The sequence below is a fragment of the Molothrus ater genome, chromosome 6 (genome assembly GCF_012460135.2).
Source record: "Molothrus ater isolate BHLD 08-10-18 breed brown headed cowbird chromosome 6, BPBGC_Mater_1.1, whole genome shotgun sequence".
Classification (NCBI taxonomy): Eukaryota; Metazoa; Chordata; class Aves; order Passeriformes; family Icteridae; genus Molothrus; species Molothrus ater.
Genome location: NC_050483.2, coordinates 4,558,909 through 4,581,551, shown reverse-complemented (window position 1 = coordinate 4,581,551; position 22,643 = coordinate 4,558,909). Strand labels below are relative to the sequence as shown.

At 36.6% G+C, this 22,643-nt stretch overlaps 1 protein-coding gene across 1 annotated transcript in view; it reads right to left on the bottom strand.

Annotated features, from left to right (window-relative positions):
* The window catches only part of CCDC73 (coiled-coil domain containing 73), a 55,292-nt gene that overhangs the window by 5,635 nt on the left and 27,014 nt on the right, over positions 1-22,643 (bottom strand). Inside the window, exons 9-17 of the mRNA XM_036384667.1 lie at positions 21,179-21,258; positions 15,610-15,738; positions 15,199-15,258; positions 12,598-12,702; positions 7,972-8,082; positions 6,332-6,463; positions 3,914-3,949; positions 2,253-2,421; positions 380-1,909 (exon numbers count right to left, since the gene is read on the bottom strand). Of these exons, the coding sequence (XP_036240560.1) occupies positions 380-1,909; positions 2,253-2,421; positions 3,914-3,949; positions 6,332-6,463; positions 7,972-8,082; positions 12,598-12,702; positions 15,199-15,258; positions 15,610-15,738; positions 21,179-21,258 (2,352 nt within the window). The remainder of the gene's footprint in view (positions 1-379; positions 1,910-2,252; positions 2,422-3,913; positions 3,950-6,331; positions 6,464-7,971; positions 8,083-12,597; positions 12,703-15,198; positions 15,259-15,609; positions 15,739-21,178; positions 21,259-22,643) is intronic.

The window sequence follows — 22,643 nt, the reverse complement described above, 5'->3', positions numbered from 1 at the left end:
CTAATTTTGATGCACAATAAGAACACTGAATCATTTGCAAAAGCTGCTCAATGCTGTTCAGATCCATGCAGAGCCCTGATAGAATACACTCTACATTAGGGTTAGAAATGCCTATCAAAATTCAGTTTGTCATTGCACTGCTGTTATTTGACAAAGGGAAATATGAGAAAAAAATATTTAATCAACAAATTGATTGATACGCTAACAAAAGCTGTTTAGTTGCATTTCTAACATAAACAGAGCAATCTCAACTTTTTATGATATAACTAATATGTCAGGCTTACATTTTTCTACACTAAGCTTAGATATAGACATTTCACCTTCTAATAATTTTTCTAAGGACTACATGGGTCAGAAATTAATGTTTATATTTTCTTACCTTGTATTGCTTCTCCACTGTCCCCATTTTCACTGAGATCTTGACTCTGTGTGTTTGAAATAATGTTTGTGTTTTCCACTAAGCATGGTGGTTTCTCTCTCAAAAGGGAAGGCTCCTTGGAAGCTGAAGTCCATGTAGCTTGACCTCTCATTTGATTTATTCTTGAACAAGAACTGAGAGCTAAAAAATTCAAGTATAGTGGAGTTTTCTCAGCTTTTTTATCTGAGGTTGGAAGATCAAAGGATGACCTTACACTTATGTTTACTAAATTTCCAGATGTTCTCATGGGTAAGGAGCATGGTTCTTTCAGGTGACCCTCAGCAAGCTTCATTCCTGGAACTGTTCCACTCACTGAGTCTTTTTTCTCTTTTAACAATGTGTTATTTGTTGAAGCATTAATCTCCAGGGAATGTCCAGTTTTGATGGAGTGTATCTGAGTACCACTGCTAACATTTTTATGTGGAATTAGTTTATCTGTACATGCCCTGTCTGCTGGGGGGTTTTTGTGAGCAATTTCGAGACCATCAGCCTTTACTGGAGATTTGGCTTCAGCAATGGAAGTCCAGGTGTTTGTAGCATTCCCTGTTTCTTTAGCACTGCTTTGTTCAGGTTGATTGCTGTGCATGTCATCTGCATTTACTCCTCTCTCAGTTTTTGGGGGGCATAAATTAAAAGTACCTAACAGAGACTTATTATCTCTGCATTCTTTTGCAGCAGCATCATCAGCACTTGTGTTATCACAACAAACAGTTGGTGGATGTTGAGCATCAGTTGCCAGAACACCAGTGCTGTTCATGTTTCTGGCATTGTCATCATCTCTGCCTTCAGCATCTACGTGTGTCTGTTCCAGAGGAAGTTTATCTCTATGTAAACCACTCAGACTGAAGTTTTTTTCTGTTTTATGTAATCCACTGCCTACAGAATTGTCACTATTCAGCAAGCTGCATTTTTGGTATTCTGCTTGAGAATTCTCTTTAGTATGAGGTAGGATGCCAGAACTTAAGTCCTTAGCTTGGTAGTTGTCTGTACCTCTGTCATGCAGAGCACTCTTCTCAGTGCAAAGAACAGCTTCAGACTCAGGTCTGGGTGCTTCAGGTGTAAGGACACTTTTGTTGTGCTGTCTGGTGCCTGAGTTTGCATCTGCCTTGGCACAAGTTGATTCACCTGCAGTACTGCACCGTTCTTCCTTGCTGGTGTCAGTCTCCTGACTTCTGTTTTTCCTGTCAGCACCTACAGTCTCAGCACTGCCCAAGAAGTCCTTCCTTGTTTGTGTGTGGTGTGCTGCCAAGGGCTCAGTGCTGTCCTGTGGCTTTTGATCTGAATCTGCATTGTTTTCATCTGGTAAGGTTCTGTGTGCTGTTCCTTCTGCCTCTCTGCATCCAGGGACATGCATTTCCCAGGTGTGTCCTTGGGTAATTAAATCAGTATCTGTGCAGAGGGTGTTCCTGGGAGAAGCCTCCCTTTGCTTTACTTCACAAGGGCTAGCAACATTAATTTCATCCTTAAAACTGTTCTCAAGAACTTGTGACCCTGTAGAGTGAGGGTATTCTCTAGTTAGTGACTGATAACCCAGAGCTTTATGTTTTACAGTTTAGAATTTCCAAAGAAGTGGACTCAGGATTGGTATCAATAGTGATATTTTATATTACACACACAAGCCTGTCAAAAAGTTACTGAAGGTAAGTACTGCACTATGGTCACTTGCAAAATATTTATGAACTGAGAGAGCAGAGAATATCTTAACATTCTGTAGATTTTAGGTATGACCATTTAATTCAGGATTTAAGCCCTCTCTTTTCATATACTATATCTGAAAACATTTATCCTTTCTTAACAAAACTACTTATCTCTATTATCCATGGAAGGTTATTACTTTGTTCTATCTTTAATTCCTCAATGCTTGAAGACTGGTCCCTGGTGTTTTTTACTTCAGTTTCTTCTTCATTTCCACAATTACCATATTTTCTTATTACAGACTGCATAAACTCATGTTCTTTCTGAATAGCCTGTCTTTCACTGACTTTTGAGTGTTCTTGACCACTCTAGCATAGGAAGGAACAAAAAATCATAGGTATTTTAGTAATTTACTATAGTCACTGATTAGGTAAAAAGTTCAGGACTGAGATTTAAAATTAATTTTACAATTCTGATGGAAAACAAAGACCTGAAACATAAAAAGTAAACAGAGGAAAAGAAAAAAGCAGAATAATACCCTAGAAGAGTAGGAAAGAATTCAGGTCCTGCTATATTACAGTGCACAAACTTAGACATTTGACAGAATTCCTCAGTGATGAATTTGAGCTGTACATGTGGTGGTTGGATTACTCCCTCTCTCTGCTGGCCCACTCAGTGACCTGCTCAGTGATTCCATGTGCAAAAATCCTGCAGGATTGCTGTTTACACCCAAACACATAAACAACATGCACACAAAACCAGCACATGCACATATAAACAACATTTTTTTTCTAGCAAAATGCCCAGGACTTTTAACTTCATTTCACAAGGCTTCTAAATTTACAATCCCTAACATTTAGTTCCTCATTCCCTCCCAAATAGCTTTTTAACTTTAATTTGAGTCAAATTCATCAAGAATAGAAGCCTGAAAGATTTGTCTACTTAAAAGTCTAAATCACTGCTCTACTACTGCATCTGTATTTGTGTTCAGTTTTGAAAGCTGCAGTCAATGAAGTTCTGTGGAAACTAGGGCCTGAATAGTGAAGAAAATAAAATCCCACCAAAATAAAAGCAAAAGGAGATGCATCCTTTATCATCATCAACTGTCTGGCAGCTGAAGACAGGAGCACGTGCTGGCTCTTGCCCTAAAGATAGGATATAAAAGAGGCAGATGTGGGAGGGAGCTTAGGCCATAAAAGATGTGGGAAAGAGCTGAAGACTCTGGGGTGGCTGGAAGTGTTGCAGAAGGAAGGCTGGGATGTGGGAGGGAGTTACAAGAGCTGTGCTTGGGCACTGGGTGTGTGGGGAGGACAGGGAATATTGCAGAGGGGAGGGAGGCAGGGCGGCAGCACTGCTAAAAAATGGGGCTGTTGCAGTGCTGGCAGAGTAGGGATGTAGAACACAAATCTGCTGGAAACAGTTTCCTGCAGGTCACAGGAACATCCTGAGGCTCCCAGCTTTGCTGTTTGGGGGAGGGAGGAGTCATGGTAAATAGAGGAGGGTCCTAAAATAATTTTCCTCCACCCTCAATTTGAAGTTTCAGTTGAAATTTCTTTCTCTTTTCCTCATGTTTTATCATTATTTTCCCTGTCACACTTGTAAATTGTATATATTGCACATTTTCTTGTCTAGGTTTTTAATTAAAATTGCTTCTTTCCTCTATACAGCCCTGGCATCACACTTTCAAGCTTTTGAATACAAATACTAGAAAATTCCTTTTTCTTTCCTGAAATCTATAATTATCTTACAATCTTTTGTTTCCAGGAGCTCTTTCTTCAGACAGAAACACCAAGCACCACTCTATAACTGTGTGCATTAGGTCTTCTACAGAAGTAAGACAGCCACTGCAGTGGAACTTACCACATTTGTGGGTGTGGGATGAGCTGGGGACTGCATCTGAAACAAACAGGATGAAGTGTTCATAGAAAGGCAGAAAGGTTTCATGTTTCCTTTCCAGGTGTTCAGATGGATTGAAGAAGCCTACTTTTCAATAAATTCAAATAGCTGTTCAGCCCTTCAAAAATAGGTCCAAGATGGACAATCTAAAATACCTAAATAACGAAACTTTTAAACTTGGATTTTAATTTTTTGCCTGTGATTTAGTAAAATCTAACTAAGAAACACATATATCCCTAAATATCCTTTTCCCTCAAAGGACTATTTCATAGTATACAATTCAAACCCTTCTGAAAACCAGATCTCCCTGTACATACACCCACAAAAGAATTACAGCAAGCCATTGGTGGGTGTAACCCTATTCTCTAATGGTACACAGCTGAATTACAAATTATATCAAACTAAATGTGAAGCATGGTAAGGTTAAACTAAATTGCAATCCAAGTCTGTAATGAGGTCTGACATTGTACCTTTCTTTTAAAAATGTCTTTTGTTTAATTACTATTCCAGAGGTGATCAGTGTGAAGAAGTTTAAGTACATTTTGAATTTCATGCCCCACAAATAACCACAGGGATTTCAGATTGCACTAGGTGTAAAAATAAGTATAAGCATATTTCCTTAGAACACTTGGAACCACAGTCAAGGTCTAAATCCAAGGCAACACCTTTCCCTTTTGTGTGTCACCAGAGGCTGACTCATTAGTGATACAAGGTGAAATTCCACAAATCAGGATAACCAATATGATCCGCTGCAGCTTCGGTTTCTTGGCACTCTTCCACTCAGTCTAACCTGCCCAGCTTTGGAAATCTAATGACTACAACACAAAGTGGTGTGGCAATTTGCCATAAGATAGTGTAAGATGTATATTTGGAAGACATCTGACTTCTTTTGCATTTATGAGCATATGCTTTAAGCTTTTCTGCTTTCAAACCCATGGGGCTATCTTAGTAAGCACCAGTACTGTTTATCATGAATGCCTAATTACTTTGATTCTGCATCCTAAACAAAATCAATATTCCATTTCCATTCACGGAAACAGTGATTTTTAAGATACACAATTTGCATAATTCCTTGTAGAGTTCAGCTTTGGTACAAGGAGTAATCATTTCAAATCTCATTTCCCTTGCATTATTAAGCCCATACCACAGCCATGTGTATGTGTACGTTAGCTATAAACATACTTATGTATGTGCATTGAGAAGAAATGGATTTTACATTCTTCCAAATCCTAAAATATTTTCACTGCTTGTCATTTTACTGACCATTATGGACTAGTTCTAAAATAGTTATCTGTCTTTACAAACCCAGTGTCCTCCTATTTTCTTAACACTCCAAACAAGATAGTATACATGAAAAATGAAGACAGATCATTTGAAGATAGATCATTACTTGTTTGTAAAAATTAATGGAAAATACTCAACAGAACAACAGAACACACTCGATGCACAGAGAAGCTTTCTTATGGCTTCTGACTTTGCCCAATTTTTTCAATCCCACAGAAGACTGGAATACAAATTTGCAATCCAGTATGATCCTGGGATAACACAGAGCTGCAGGGGATATAACAGAGGGATCTGTTTTATCTATATGTATAGCTGCAGGGATCATGGGATATAACAGAGCTGCTATGTGTTCTTCCTTTTGTTCCAAAAGCCCATCTTTGTGTGCTTCACCACTTGTTGACTTCCCATATGTGCCCTGCAACTAGAGCTGAACATAAATTTGGCTCAGCCAACAAACCAAGCTCAATTCTAGTTCAGCCTGCACTGCATAAAAGTCTTTTACCTCCTGCACTCACCACCTGATGAGCTTGCTGTGCCTTTGATGGCTCCTAAACATGCTATGTGACATAAAGGTTGGTGTTTCTTAAACTAAAACTGAAGCACTGAGATAACCTGAGTATGGATAAAAACAACCTTCTGATCTGTCCTGTGTATCAGATTTTAGAGAAGCTGAAATCAGTTCCTCTGAGTAGAGGTAGACCTACTTCCACACCTCCAGGGAACTAACATACATATGAAACCAATTGGATCTGCCCCAGTATTTGAGAAATACCCATGGAAAATATGTCTGTGAAATAGGGTTTAGTAAAGATAGGGGGCTTAAGATAACTGCTGTGTGTTAGGTAAAAATTTATTAATGAAGTAGTACCTCAGGTTTCCATGATATAAGCACCTCTCTTGATGAAAGGAGAACATGGAGAACATTCTCTGGGTACAGTAAGTTTCAGTGATACTTAGATACCATTATCATATAAATTTTTAGGCTGAGCCACGTCAAAGGAGAATCAGTGGACATGACAGACAAGATTAGAAAAACTGTCATATCTTCAGTTCTCTGGCATTTTTACAAGACACACTGCAGCTAGTAAAGACACTTACCTGCAGATTTTCCACTTGTTCAGAATGCTGATTTCCTGGAGGAGGATGATAATCTTCAAGATGTCTATGAAGTCCTTTAAGGGAATTCAGCTCATTTTTAATAGCGTGTATTTCTCTTCTCATGTTTTCCTCCTGTAATAATTACAGTACACAGAACACACAAACACTTTACTGCATGCTCAAATGGGTAAACCAGCATTTTTCAAAGGCATGAACAGCTTAGCAAATGAAACTTCATCCTTAAAAGAAAGTATGCTAAGGAATTTCTTTGTACAAAGTAATTGAGCTCTTTCATTCAACCAAAATTTTAACCAAATTTCCATTACAGATTATAGCTTTTATTAACTGGTTTGGGATTTTTTTTCACCATTTACTACTTGTAGCAATACTCCAAAAAAGTGAGATTTGTATTTGTAGATTTCTTCCTTTTTGGCTCAAAGATAAATGAAATATTCAACATTCATTGTCTACCTACATTGTCAAGAAATCACAGCAGCAAATAATTTGCTTAGCCCTTTACTCAAGTATCCAATCCTCCTTCAGAAAATATGTAACAATTAAATTTTTGTATTTAGAACTAACTGAATGGTCCAAACTACAACTTGTAAAAAGAATCAAAGGGCAATTTCACAGAAATACTTTCACGTAATTTACAAAGATTTCTGGATTTCTGGACCAGTGTTAATTTTTTCTTGATTATTTAGTTTAGGAGACAAAATTTCTAGTTAGCCATAGCAGAAATATGAAAAGGAATAACAATTATCTTCTACAGAACAGATGCAAAGGTTCCTGAGAAATAAGCAGGGCGAATTCCCACGTCTGTAGAGGAAATTATGGTATAAAATTCTCCAAGGAATCAGGGAAATCAAATCTTCTCAGGGAACTGAGCATCAGAACAGTTCAGCTATTTTGTGGTCTCATGGTTGCAGTCATGCCCACAGGGGCTGCACTCAAAGGAGTGAGCCTTAGACAACAGGATTACAAAGACAACTTTGCATTATTTCCCTACAGCTTCCCTAGAAATCTGTCTACCAAATTCAAAACCTTTCTGGCAGCAAGTGCCAAGCACATAGAAATAAAAAAGACAGACTATTAAACAAATGCTGCTAAGAGTCTGGTTTCCACACATTAAGCAGAGCTTGTCTTATTGAAGTGGTATTAATCTTTCCTACATCCAAACATGCATTTATTATTGCAGACGATTTTTACAGCTACAATATTTTGCTACTTGTTTTGGATTAAACAATTGCCAAAGTATTCTTTAAAAGTAATGAGGTAATAGAAAGAATGTCAAATATAGAAGACAAACTATTGTTTAGGCATCCACAGAGGAGAATTCACTAGGGGGACATTGCAGACACACCTTTTCTTATCCCCTTTCGCCCTCAGTCCACACTGAAGAATTCCTTTCACATCAGAGCTGCAGGAAGAGCACTGACCTTTTAGAGCACAGAAGTCAACCTAAATCTACTTTGAAAAAATATTCATTTCTAGAAGTATCTGTATTACTGGAGAAGAAATGAGTTGTTTTTATTGCATTATTTCTATGGTATTTTCTTGGCTTTTAGGGATTACCTGAAATGCTTGACAACTATTCCAAAAAACTTTTAGTACTAAAGCATTTAATTTAATAAACCTACATCATTTTTCCAAGTTCTTAGTGCCTTCTCATGCTCATTCTGAAGATTAAGGAACTTTTCTTCATTTTCCTTTGCCTTCTCCCTTTGCAGCTCATTATCTCTTTCAAGGGCCTGCAATAAAATTAATTATCCAAAAAATAATCAATACCACATTAATGAATTTTGATGTGTTTTATGTTGCTTGGACCTTTGCTTCTAACATGCTGCAAGTGCCATACAGATCAGTGATAATGTGCTATCTCAACAATAATTTTCATAAATTAACAGAAAGGTGCTTATAGTTTAGCTAACAGGAAACAGGGGGAGGTTATGAAAAAAGAAATGGCTATAAAAGGGTATAAAAACACTTGCCATTATTCAGTTTCACTGCATAAGTTTTAATGTGCTGAAAAAAGTAATATAAAGTCCAGAGATGAGAGATATGAAATGTAGCATAATCCAGAGTCACTGTACTTAAAGAAAAAACTACTGCATACTCAAAGGAAAAAAATATTTTTATAATCAGTTTTTCTGTCCTAAATTGTTTATTAACCTCTCTTATAAACTATACAATCTTTAAATTCTAAAACATATCTACTGCAACATGAAGTATATATCTGATTATGCTTTAATTTATTTTTATTAGGTCACTGAAATAGGAGTGCATTGAAATAACAGTAATATTACGTTTTATACCACCATAACTGTACTTGCAACAGTTTTGGGTTAACTCTTTCAGCCTTCCTGTGCTAAATTAAAGGAGTCTTGTGTAAATCACAGCAACTTCACACACATATCAGGTACTCTTGGAGATTTTATCCTATCATAATTTTATAGCAAACAATATGGAAGATAATAGTCCCTGCATTCCATTACCTGCTAAATAGATGACACAAATATATTTGATAATGTAAGCATAACTTTAATGCATGAGCTGTATGACCAGCTACATATTTAGGATTCTGCTGAGCTTCTAAAGAAGTCCACTTGAAAAATGTTATGGAGGCAATACTCCAACCTAATTCCTTTTTACTAAATCTTTTAACCAAAAATGAGTCCACTTTTCGATTCACTTAGCACCAATTTTAAAATGTTTATGTTAATTTAGCTATACTACTAATAAAATAATATTTTACAGGTACTAACACTAGGAAAATTCAAACTACCCAACTACCCTGCACTTTTGTACACATGGGAAAATTGTGCATAAGAATAAAATGAATCTTTGACAGATTATGTATATCCAAAAATGGGACAATTCAGCAGTACATTGTCTGAATAATCCCACTCTGATGTAGCATCTTTCATCCAGTTGTATAAACCAGGAATCCAAGACCTCCTCTCTTTGATGAACCTGCTCTTAACTCCAAGGATGCTTTTACTTGCACCTGAAATGCAGCCTCCTCAGTGATGGATGATTATAGTTATTCACAGCATAGCTCTTAGGGCAAAATCTCTGATGTAGCAGATGTATGGAACTGATCACATGTTAAAGCCAGTTGTACACACAGGGGAATACCTGAATTCCTTGCATTCTCAAGTATGCATCTGTTTAAGAATATTTTTTTATAAGTTATATATTCAGCTCGCTATTTAAAAAAAAAAGCAAAAATGCAAAATAAGAAGCTAACATGGTATCATTCCTTGGAATATCATGGTAATGATTGCAAAAATGCAATATAAAGCTAATATTGTCTCATTTCTTGGAATATCATGGTAATTGTATCAAATTGAAAAACAAGTCTATTTACATCAATTTATCAGGTTTTTATTCATACATATAAGCATAACCAAGGCATGCCTTGTAACACCCGTTTCATCTAAAGTATTTATGCCTGAAGTTACCTTTGAGGACTGCACTGAAGTTTTGATGACCAGCAGTGGTTTGTGCTGTAGTTAGAACAATTGAAAACAGTAATACTTTCCCAATGTCTAATACAAACAGACCCAAAGCAGAGCAGGCTCTCATCAGAATTAGCATAATTGCAACCAGAAATCAATTTTTTGGCCTGCACAGGCTGCAAAAGAGAGACTTTTCCTCCATCCACACCTTAACAAGAACAAAACAAGCCATACTTGTACACATTTATGTGCAGTCTTCAAAGAGAAGATTCACTGTTACCATTTACTGTTTTAGCTGGAGCTTTAAGGCATACTATAAACTTTATCTGAGAGGGGAAACAATGGCTCAGAAATGCTATCAGAAAAAAGCACTTTAAAATACCCTTACTATTCAATAGTCCTGACACAAAGGACTAAATGGTTCCTGTATTATGAAAGTCATCACCAGTAGGGTTATATATATTAATTATCTCCAGCCTCTGTTTTAATCTACAAAGCAATTCCAATTATCTTAAAAAATAAAAAGCACACCACCTTCTTTCTTTAACAAAAACCAGGATTATATGACTAGCAAGTAATCCAGTTTCACTGGACCCAATATACAAATAACGGAAGCTACAGAAAAATAGTGCTACTTTAGGCAATTCTACAGCCAGAGGGCTGTTCAATTAATCTTTGTAAAATGTTGCTTTAATTCCTAGCGAGGTTTTAGCCACTTTCTGATGAAGAACACAGCTCACCTTCAACCTTGTTTCATCAAAATACAGAAATCCTATGTTTATATTGTGGCAGAAGGCAAAATATTCACACCCGTTGAGAGTAAAGTCTTAGGGGAAGTGAATAATTTCAGATTAGCATAGAAGCATTTATTTAGAAACAGAAGTATATATCCATACTGGAAGTTCAATTTGAAATTACTGAGCTCCTAGTTCAAAACCATGGCTTCAAAGAGTGGAACAGTTGTGGTTATGTCCAGGCAAACAGTAGGTAATAATTTTTAATAGACCTATCAATGGTTGTACCTGAATGATACATCTGATGGGAATGGATATGACATGCACTGACTGCTATTGAAATGTGGAATCTGAACTGTCCTGAGCTTTTACATGCTGAAAGAGTGTCCTAAAGTGACTTTATGATGCTTGTATCCCCAGTCATCTGTTCTGCTTACACTGGATATTAAGTTCTGCACCTTCAAGACTGGTTCTGAGAGCGAAGGGGGAGAGAAGCAGCACGCGGGTTGTCTGCAGAAATTGCACTTGCTCCCCTGCATCCTTCTCACCCACTTGCAACACTGGTTACTGAGAATTTCAGACTTTCTGTGCTGGCAGGCACTGACCCCCAAGAGAACCTGAGGCTGTGGAGAAGGCTTCCAAAATTGAGTGATAGAATTGGGATTATGGGTGTGGAGTTTGAATAGAAGTGTGTAATATCACATGGTGGAAAACTTAAGAGTTTAAGGTTTTAGAATATAACAATATATATAAAGCAAGATGGAGGTTTTAGGGTGGAGGCTGGTCCCTCTTCTTCACCTTCTTCTCCATGGGTTGGGTGGGTTTGTGTAATTGGATAAAAAGTCCACATTGTGGGCCACAGGTGGTTGGTTATTGGGTTAAAAGTAAAAATAATTTAGGTGTCATTTCTTAATTGGACAGTTTATCCTTAAAAGGCCTCGTAGAGAGGGAGATACAGCTCCATTTTACCTTGTTAGAGTGAAGTGCTGTAGAACTCAGGGTTTGTGAGAGCGTAGAATAAGAACTAATAAACATCTGAGTCCCAGTAAGAAATACCTTCTCACACATTTAATCCCGACCTTGGCAGAAAAAGGAAGCAAAGAATCCACACCCACTGTGTTGCCTGCAGCACAGACAGCAGAACAGAACTCTCCTTGGCTTTTAATCAGTTGGGTTTTTTAGTTAGCTGAGGCCAGTAGTTTTTTGGAACTGTTCAGTTCAGTGACAGCAGGTCTATCGTCCAGGGCACCCCAAGCTACACTGTGGACACAAGACCTGACCCTGGAGAGACTGAGAAAAGCTGAAGACACACCCACAAAAAGGACTCTGAACTACAGAAAGACCTTCTGCATCTGCCATCTCTTCAAAACAATGAGAAGATTCACTGTTTAATATTACTCATTTTTTCATGTTTGTGAGTACTTTGCTTGTTAAATAAACCATTTTTTTCCACTTTTCTCACAGGAAATTTATGTCTCCTGAACTGGTGGGAGGAGAGGACACTTAAAGTTGCTTCTAAAGGGACCACTTCAAAAGTTTCCTCCCAAAGTTTTCCCTAAACCAAGACAAAGAGGAACTGAGGAGTGCTGCAACTCCACACTCTCCAGCGTGACTACTTCCCACCTCTAGCATAAATATGATGCCAGAAAACACAGCAAGAAAGGGCTAAAGATACTGCTCTTTCTTAGCCCTCTGCTTTAATAAAACTGAGGACAAGGTCCAGCTATGAATGAAGACCTGAAATTTGAAATGTTGCCCAGAAATGTGTACCTATATGAAAATTACAAGAAACAAAAGTCATAAAATAATTTGATTTCAGCATTTGAAAGCAACCCTGTTCTGGTTTGCCCTCTAGAAATGGCTGCTGAGAATGGCAACCATGATTTACTTTAGGGAGAGAAGAGGGAAAGCACAGCCTGTGCTTCAAGGCTCGTGCTGACAGTTAAGGAGCTGAGGGAGCAATGGAAGTGAGGTCAAAAGTTCTGAAAGGCACACAGATGTCTTTAACAGCCCTGGACTTAAAAAATACATAACAGATAGTAACAGCTTGTCTAATTGAGAAAAATCTGACCTGATAGTCTTCTTTCAGTGCTTTTAATTCACTTTCCAGTCTAACGTTCATTTGGGTTATTCGCTGAAGCAGCTCCTGCACACACTGTAGAGAGCTGAGAATTTCCTTATTAATACAAACAGAATAAATATATTGAGTAAGATTTTGTTTCTGGAGTTTAAACATTAGATAATTTATGTCTTTTGTATTATTTTTTTTTTTTAATTCTGTCAGTGTTTACAAATTCATGTCCGTAAAAAAAGGTACTCCAACCTCAACATTGGGGAAAACTTGTAGGGAGAAATCAGAACACCACCCATTTTTCTGACCTTTTACCTTGGAGAAGTTAACATTACTATAAACTATTATAACGTTCTTTTTCAGAAAATTTTCCTATAGTTAAAATGAAATCCACCCAATCTTTATACATTCTTCAGTGCAAATATGGATAAAATATCAAATCCAGCCCTACTGTGGTTTCTATTCAGAATAAACAGAATAAACAGAATAAATTTATCTTATTATATCACAGGTTAGAAAAATATGGCAAATCCAAAAGAAATTATTTCATAAATGGATCATGTTAGAGTAACAAGAAATTATTCTGTATCTCCCAAATTAAATCCTAATAGATGTGAACCACCACCCATTAGCTTTTCATCATATGGTGCAGCCATATCATATTTTACTGTCAGGGTCTGGACTTTGGTGTTACCTTCCCCAAGACTGTATTGTTACTTCATGAAGGGGACGTTGTAAAAAAAGAGACACCCAAAGTGAGCTGATTTGAGCTGATGAAGATGCCATGAGTGCTGCCATGAAGTGTGTTGCAGTCTGCTGGAAACTAAGCCATTTTTTATTGAACACTACAAAACACATTTCCAAGGTTTGAAAGACAGTGTGAATGACCCAGGCAAGGCAATCATCACCCCCTCAAGACCACTTCCAGAGTACTAAAAGAAGACATGCACAGAAAAACCCCTGAGTTTAAGGCAAAAAGGAATCTTAGATGTGCTCAGTTGCTTCAAAATACATTGAGAGAGGAACATATTATTAAAACAAAGTACTTTGATGTACTTGCAAAGTGCTTTCAAATTATTCTAGTTTTGGTTCTACTGGGTACAAAGATACAGCTATCTAATAAAAATAAAATCAATATTTTAGTGTACTCTCATTCCTTTTCCAGCATGTACAAATAGTATTTTTTTCACTGAAGCTTAATTTATTTTTAGTTCAATTTTACATCCAGAAGACTGAACTGCAGAGCTGTGGAATGGTTTGGCCAGTGTCATCCAACAGGTCAGTAGTAGAGTTGGCCACATCTTTTAAATCTAGGACAGTTTTCTCTCAAATAGACCAGCCTGCTTCTCTCCTAGACTTTAGTACAAATCAGCTGTAATACAGATGATATTTCTAGCCTAAGTCCAAGAACCACTGAAGCCAACACTTCAGTTAATCAAGGTGAATTATGAGTGCTCCACAACACAGAAATCCATGTCTCCAAACCCAAGCACATGGAGGAAACATGAAGCTCATCTCTCCATAAGAGCTCTCTCCAGACTACACCAAACCCCTCCATAAGTTCAAACTAACCTACCAAGCAAAACTTAGCAATTCACACAGAACAGGAGAGAGATGCAAACCAGAATCCTTCTCTTAGATAACACAGCAAATATGCTCCACAAATTATGCTCCATTCATCTCCACAGAAATCCTTTTAGTGCATTCAGAGTTGGGAGAGTAATGAGGCCTGAGTAAGTCTCTCATTTTTTTCCATGTGTTTATTGGCAAGTATTTTTTAAAAGCAAGCTCAAAATGCAAGCAGGCTTTTATAAATTGGAAGAGTGCTGCTGGATGAGTGCTCTTTGGGTATGCCAGCAAGATATTGCTTTTGTCCCTCCCTGGCACCAAGGATGATACACTTCTCTGACCTGTTCCTTTTGTGAACTGCAGAGTGAAAGTTCTGCAACTGTTCAAGAAAAGGAAAAAAGCCAACCACCCTTTTCATGCTTAATGTTCTGTAAAGCAGTGCCTTATGTTATTACAGGGAACATTTTTTTTTTTTTTTGCTACATTTGATAATTGACTCCCTAGCCTTTTTTTAAAAAGGATTTTTTCTGGAATATACCAGAGTCAGCAAGAGAAGACACTCCTAACTCTGTTCAGGGCAGTAAAGGTATGGCTTAATAGTCTAAATGGAACATCATTTCCTTTGTGCACCATTGACACATTATTCCCATTTTACCTGGTTTCAATACCAGTGATGTTAGAATAAACTGCTGGTAACCAGAAAGCAGAACAGCCATGTTATTTACTGTTTATTTATACTGAACCCACTCGTAGGCAAGTGTTTCATGGGAATACCAAATTTCCCCCATGTGAATTCAAAGACAAAATGTAAGACTCGGAATGAAGTGTCAAACAATGGACTTTGTTCTGGTAATACTTCTTCTAAAAACTGAGCAGTAAGATACCACTTAGGCCAGTATTAAATATTTCTGAAGTGTAAACAAGTGAAATTAACTATTTTTTTAGATTAGTATAAGAAGAAACCTAAGTGTGAAATATAGCACCTGCATTCTTAAGTGATTTTAAAATAGTGAAGCTGTATTATCAACTCACCAGCTTTTCTTCTTTGATGTGTGTGTTTTCTTCTTGAACTTTTTCACTGACTGCTGTCTCCTTCAAAAAAGAAAAGGGCACGAAGAACAGTAAAAGGCATTTAAAATTACTATTTTCTTTAACAATATTGTTTTAATGTGACATAGTGAATCATCAAGAGGTTATTTAAAGAAATGGAATTATTTTTTAATGTCTCCTTACCCATTTTTTACTATGAAATTACATTGATATTCATAGCACATTTATTTCCCTAGAAAAGGTTATAGTGGAAATAGTTTAATTATAATGTATATGCAATATAGTAGAAAGGAATCACTAATCTGTATCCCTCAGAGATCACTGCCAGGAGGTTTGCTGAACAAAGAAAAGAAAATATTCACCAAACTTTAATTTGTTTGAAATCCAAAATACCATTCTGATTTTCTGTTGCAGTTCTTGAAACTGTTTTTCCTTCACTGCAAGATTGATGTTTTCTTCTCCCACCCTGTACTGAGAGGTGACCTTGGACCTTATCAAGTCTGTAGTTACTTTCTTCAGTTCCTTAACACAGGAAACACATATAAATAGTTCATCCAGCATAGGCATTGCAATTCAAAACAGAGACAAATCTTTTAAACTATCCTGGTCATGCCCCACTTTGAAACAATGTATGGGAAAAAACAGAATAAATTACAGGTACTGAAATGTGTAAGACTGACTTGCTAAACTTCAAACTTGTCACATGTGTCTAAAAGTTTATTTTCACAGGTAAAATGTTATTGTGCCAATTTTAATCTCTTTGAAGTATTTACTTAATCATTTTATTATTTCTACTTCCAAGAGGTATATTAGAAGTGGACACTGAGTTGGTATTAGTAAAACCAATGGGTTTTATGGGTTCTTTACCCATATATACAATAGGAATTACTATTGTAACTATGGTGTACGCTCTTGGGAATGAGGAGGAAAAAAAGGGAGAACAGTGATTATCTGGTAAAAACAGGAACTGGCTATAAATTTGGAGGATCTTTGCTCTTCCTGAAACATTAATTACTTAATCTCAAGAGAATGCTAAATTAATTTTATATTAGAAGCTTCTACAACATGATGCCTTTGATTTTATAATCTTTATCCTCTTTTAAATATCCTGCGGCTTTTTTTTTTTTTTTTTTTGGTATCTGTTTTGTAACCAGTATATTCAGAGCTCCTAGTGCAGCAAATAAACAGCAAACGCTTTGATCTCATTAAATTACAACTTATAGTTCCTGGAGCCATAAATATTGTGCCCTGCTCTCCCCCTCCCCTCCCATCCTGGTGCAAGGTAGTCTGGTTAATATCGCTCTCTCCTTGAGCACGCTGACGTTTACTCAGACAAATAGCAGAGGTTATGAATGCTGCTCACAGATAGCATCAAGAATTCTCCATGATGCCATAGTGGTGAACCAAGCATTCAGAATGGTCATAGTTTTATCTAACAACTAGGTTTGGTCTGTTTAACTTTTCTTCACAAAACTGGAATTTCGGTTATCACACACAGAATTATCACAGGCTGGTGGTTTAACTGTTCTGGACAAAATCATAGAACAGTACAAAAGAAGAAAAAAAGATTACATTGCAGCTGAAATTCACAAAGTTTTATGGAAAATACAAGTAGAGGTAGCACTTTTAAATAAATCATTTTTTTGCTAGAGGCTTTATTTCTCACGTATTTTAGCCATAAATTTAAAATGATCTAGCAAGTCCTAAGTGTAACTGCAGAATCAATTAGAGAACTGAAAGCCAGCAATGCTTTACAATTATTCTATTCTGAAAGCTACTTAGGTTTTCCCCATCTTTGGCAATACAGACATATCTACATATCTCAGCTGTACTGCTTTTACTAGAATGAACCATGCAATGTTCCTGCTGTTAAGCGGCAGAAGGTGCCAGCAGCTCTAACTTTGTGCAAGTGCAAAGGTGCACGGTGACAGCCTCACAGAGAAGCAGATGAACAGGACAGAGAGCCCAGCTCACAGCCTGGGTGCCACAACAGCAGGTGCAAAAGCCTGCCACGGATCTGATGCCAGCTGTTTTCCAAAAGTCAGGCTTTATAGTGTGCAGAAAAAACTTATTTTGTCATGGGGAAAGCATGAGTCATGGCCTTGAGGCAGAAAAGGTGATTGTATTTTCTTCTTTGTAATGGCATCATCTGGAAGCAAATCCAAATCTGCTAATACAAAGCTGTAGGCAGGAAAAACCAAAACAAACAAACAACTAGAACGCAACACAAACTCCCAAAAAAATCTCCACAAATGAAATAACCAGAACTAATAGCAAAGTTTTACATGGTGAGTGAAATCACAAGGTTTGTAGCCGCAAAAAGAATTTAAAAAATAATTTTCTACCTAAATACATGTGTTTTCTTGTACCCTGAAATTAATTACAACGTAACCCCGAAGTTTTTGCTTTTTTTCTCTAGTAGCTTTCTCTCATTGTTAAAATCACAAGCAGTATCCAAAAATCTAGAAAGTATGATGAATGTGAAAAATAATTTTATCAGGTCTGGGGTGTGCTGAGAGAGAATGATAAGGCTTTAAACCCAGTCCCTTGAGCTGTTGCTAGCAGCCAATGCTTAGGGATATGGCTAAAATCACTTCATGCCAGTGTAAGTCAAGAGTGTCCCAAAATCCCAGTCCTGCTCCTTAAACCTGCTTTACTTCTCCCAGTTGGTATAAGGTAAAACTTCCACTTTTTTGGTTGGGGTGGTTTTTTTGGGTTTTGGGGTTTGTGGTTTTCAGTTGGGCTTTTTTTTTTTTTTAATAAAATCTAGGTTTTTTCAATACAAAATATTAATTCCACTCTCCCTTGAGGCCACACAAATACATGTTCCAGCATAAAGAAATGGTGTGGGATTGGAAAAGCAGCCAGCACAGGCAGATGTAACCACTTCCCAGGACTGGTACCCTAAGAAAAGTTAACCTGTACTCAAAATTACACCCAAATCTGTTGGCTCTCTTCCCAGATTGCTGCAACCCTCTTGTACTCTTTTGGGTCTTGAGCAGCAGAGTTGTTTTTGAAGCAGCAGAATGACAGAAACTTTCTTCTTAGCCAGATATCAATGCAAGCATTTTCACAGTGGTTGAAAAGAATCCTACCACACTGAATATCAAAATGTTCAGATCCAAAAACAAATGTTACTGAAAGGAAATTTTGCCACAGTCCATTACATTACAATTTAGGAACAGGACTTGAAGCAGGCAATGTCAAGAGAAAAATACAACTTCTCTAAATAATATTTCTTTCCTGAAATCCCAGAAGAGGAAACCTGCGCAGAACAGACCTAAATTTCACTCAATTTTTCAGTTGTACATATTTAAGATCTTCATAACACACTTGCAATTTCATTAAAATTGGAGATTAGTTTATTTTTACCCATAAATGTTAAATAGCATTTACTAACTTCACATTCCCATTAAGAACAAATGTGTGAGATCATCCAGGTCTGAGTGAAAGTAATGGCTGTGATAAGAGCTGACAACCAAATTAAGATTTTAGTACCATGGATAGTCATTCCCATTCCAGCACTGAGGCTACAGAGGAAAGAAGTTTGAACCCAGAAGTTGTCAGAGCTGTTAGAGGTCAGAGAAGTCTCCAAGGCAGATAAAACCAGCTGTAGAAGTTGTCCCAAATTGTGCTGTTGATATCATGACTTCTTTCAGCTATGTAGCAAGTGAAAACAGCCTGGTAATCCCTTTCAAATCTCTTCTAAATATCCCAGTTCAGATTGTTCAGAAAAGAATGGTCAAATAATTAAAACTGGTAAGAAATTCAGAAATAAATACAATAAAGGCATTTCCTGCTGAACTGAGGAAGCTGGATTAAGTTTCAGTTGGCCCCCTATTTCTGCTTATCTAACAGTATTTTATTTAAAATTCATAACCCTTCATGACCTTAAGAATCAAGAGTAGAGCTGAAAAAAAGAGTGGATCAAATAATATGTTTGACTGCTGGAGTACATAAATCTCAAATTCTCTCACCTATGTTACTCACAAATTTCATAATGTAAAATTTTCTTAAACATTTCTGTTTTCTTACCTCTCAAATTCTTACCCTCAGAGAATGCTAAGTAATTAATTATTCTTGGTTTCTCACCAAAGAGACAAATCCAATTTACTGTGATGCTGTAATATTTCTAAAACTCCTCACTTTTTTATTTACATTATACTACAATAAAGATATGCTGCATTTTAGATGAAATGTTTCTGTCACATGCTCTTGTTTCTATCTCATGCAAATTATTTCCCTTTTTTAAAGGAATTGCACAGTTGGGGTGTACACAATGCACAGACAAAGCTGTTCTCAGACCTTCAGAGTTATGATGATATCAGCTCCTAACAAACATGGCTTTCCTACAAAGGAAAGTTATCCCCACTGACACCTTCCAATATTTTTCTGTTTCTCTTCCATCCATCAAATAATCCAGATAAACATATACAGTTTTTATATATAACCTATCATTTGAATTATGTAGCTAAATAAACATTTTTTTAATACTGTAAGACCTAACCGTGATATAGAAATTAATTTGAGAATTTTCCCAGTGTTCTGCTTCATTGTAACTGTGGATTTCAGCCTGCTTTTCTGATGGTAACAGTTCCAAAATCTTTGATCACTTCAAAATTTGATCTTTTTGACACTGAGGTTTGGTATATTACATTCTAGTATGGAAATAAAAAATCCAAATTGAATTCCTGGTTAATTTTTACTGCAGCAATATCTCCATGTAATAAATACGAAAATTAAGTAAAGAACTAAAGAAGGTAAGAATGAAACAAATTTTTAAAAATCTCAAAATGTCTGTATTTCGAGATAAACTTAAAATCTGGCTTTTAGTGGAATCTTACTCCAAAGAACCTTAACAATAAGAGGCTACATGCTCTTAAGAAGAAAAGAAACAACAGTAGATTCAGGGAGAGTTTTCAAGTACTTTTGTACCTTCAAATCCCATTTTTCAGGCAAAGAAAGGTAAACAGGTAAACATCCATTTTTCAATCAATATAACCAAAATATAAAATGGTCATAGTCCCTTTTCCTCATGTACAAATTATCTTCTCCCCCTGCCCTTTTTTGTTTTCAAAATCATTCACAAACTTGGCAAAGATTCCATGGTAATTCAAAGCAATCATCTGGAAACTGGGGATTAACAATTAGGCCAAGAAGTTGAGATAGTCACGCTTTTGATCCCTACATAAAATCATTACAGAATCTAAAGGAGAAAAAAATTAAAAGGAGGAAAATAAAAAGATAAGGAGAAATAAAGAAGAGATGTGGTGTGGAAAGATGCTGAGTTTACAGAACAATTCTGACTTTTGAATGCCTATTTGTTTTTCTTGTCAGCTCTTAAGAAGCAGCTCAAAGTGAAAAGAATGTTATTCTTCCCACTATTACCTGTGTTCAAGAGAGCAAATCAAAAATGTACTTGGCAAAGAGGAGTTTCTGAATAGAAGCAGGAGAAAAGAGCTTAGTGACAACTTCCTTGTAAACCATAATCTGATGTCTCAGCTGCTTTGTCACAAAACTCTCCCACCTGAGGGATTCAGTTACACATTTTATCCTGTGTCAAGCCACCAGCTCGCCTCCATGGCGACTGCTCCTCATGTTGTACCTCTGACCAAACTGAAAACACCACTGCTACCTTCCTCACTGGTGGAGAAGAGATGGCAGCATAGCATAGGAAGAACACAGGTTATTAATAATTAGCAGGAAACAAGGAGGATGCTGTAGAGGTAATTAAAACTTCACAAGTTACAGAAAATTCTCAGAGCCGCTCCAGTTTTAACTGAGGTGTCTGTGGAAGCTAATTTAGCCATTAGTTATAGAATGAAAAACAGTTCTGCTGCTTGTCCTCTACTTGTACTAATACATCAGCAGCTTTTGGAAGGCCCAAAGAATCACAGAATATTCTGAGTTGGAAGGGACCCACAGGGATCATTCTCCATTCAGAAATGTGCACTGCACTTACTTCCTTCAGATTACTTATTTCAGTCTCTTGTCTTTTATTCACTGATGCTAGTTTCTTATTGTGCTGTATGGCTTCCTGCACTTTAAAAAAAAGTTAAAGCATGTTAACAAATAATTTCACATTTGAACAAGTATTTGATTTTTAACTTCAATATATGTGCATATAATTCATTTTAAAAAACAAACCTAAAACTGTAAATATGATTCAACTACTTTTTCTGTGTAGATGGATACTATATTGGAGGATTATACCAGGTGGTTCCAGTTGTCTGTACCTCAAACAATGAGTAAGACTTTTTTGTATGTTGGATTGCCTCTTAACTGTAATTTAATTTTTACTGTCCTATGATGCTATTTTAGTAGGACTTTTAATCTTGGTTTTATTTTTTAAAGATTTTCTTGTAATTTTCTGATGAGTTTAGTTACTTTCAGACTAACACAGAACATAGTGGGGCACAGAACAAATTAATAACTGAGTTAACAGATATACAGAGTTATGTGCACATAGGCCATGGAAGACAGGAAAAAAGCAGAGGCTAGCAGAGCAAAAAATGCTATGAATGACTTCTATTCCTGCTGAAAGGGGAGGGAATTTTCTCTCAAACTATATACAGGTGAAGATGTCACTGGGAAATTGCTTGAAATTCCACAATGAAAAGCTGAAGATATTTACTGGTTCCTGTACTTTTTCAGACAGCTCTATCCAATCTTTGTATTTTCATCCTCTCAGGTTCCCCTTCGTCCTTTTCTGGTTTCTGATTTCTCTTTTTTCACCCCTAATCTTTTTTCTTTATTTCCTCAATATTTTCCTCAATAATTTCCTTATTTTCTAGCACCACACTTGAACACAAGAACTGCAGACACCCAGAATGTCCTCTCCTTTTCTGCTAGAGATGGTCCATGGGGAATGATGGACAAGCGCTTTACAGGACCATAAGCAATTTTGCAGTTTTGAATGAGAATATGTGCTTAAAAAATTAAAATACTGATGAATGTAACAGCTATCTTCTGATACAACTTAGGAAAACCCCCCAGAACAACAAGCAGGCCAAAATTAGTAAAACTCTCTTTCAGCAAAAGTCATGCGCTCACTCTCTAGCTTTGGAGTACAATGAGCTAACAATTGGCTAACATTGGTTAGCCAATAATGTTCTGGATTTAAAATTTTAAAAACTGAACACAACAAGTAACTTGAGGTACTGAAATACCACAAATATACATAGAATATGTTACCAGTTTATTGAAACTAGATTTGAAAAAAAAAAATTCGTTTCAGGCAGAAACCTGAAAAATTTAGTGAAATTCAGTAATTGAAAAGGTTTTTTTGATGCTTTGGGGATGGTTATTTTTTTGTTTGATAGTTCCTCAATAAAATTTCCTGTATGGTCACACACTCCACTGTAGCAGTGGATCAGCAAAGAGCACTGAGGAACCTCCCAAGATATTTGATGCTTGGCATAGGGTAG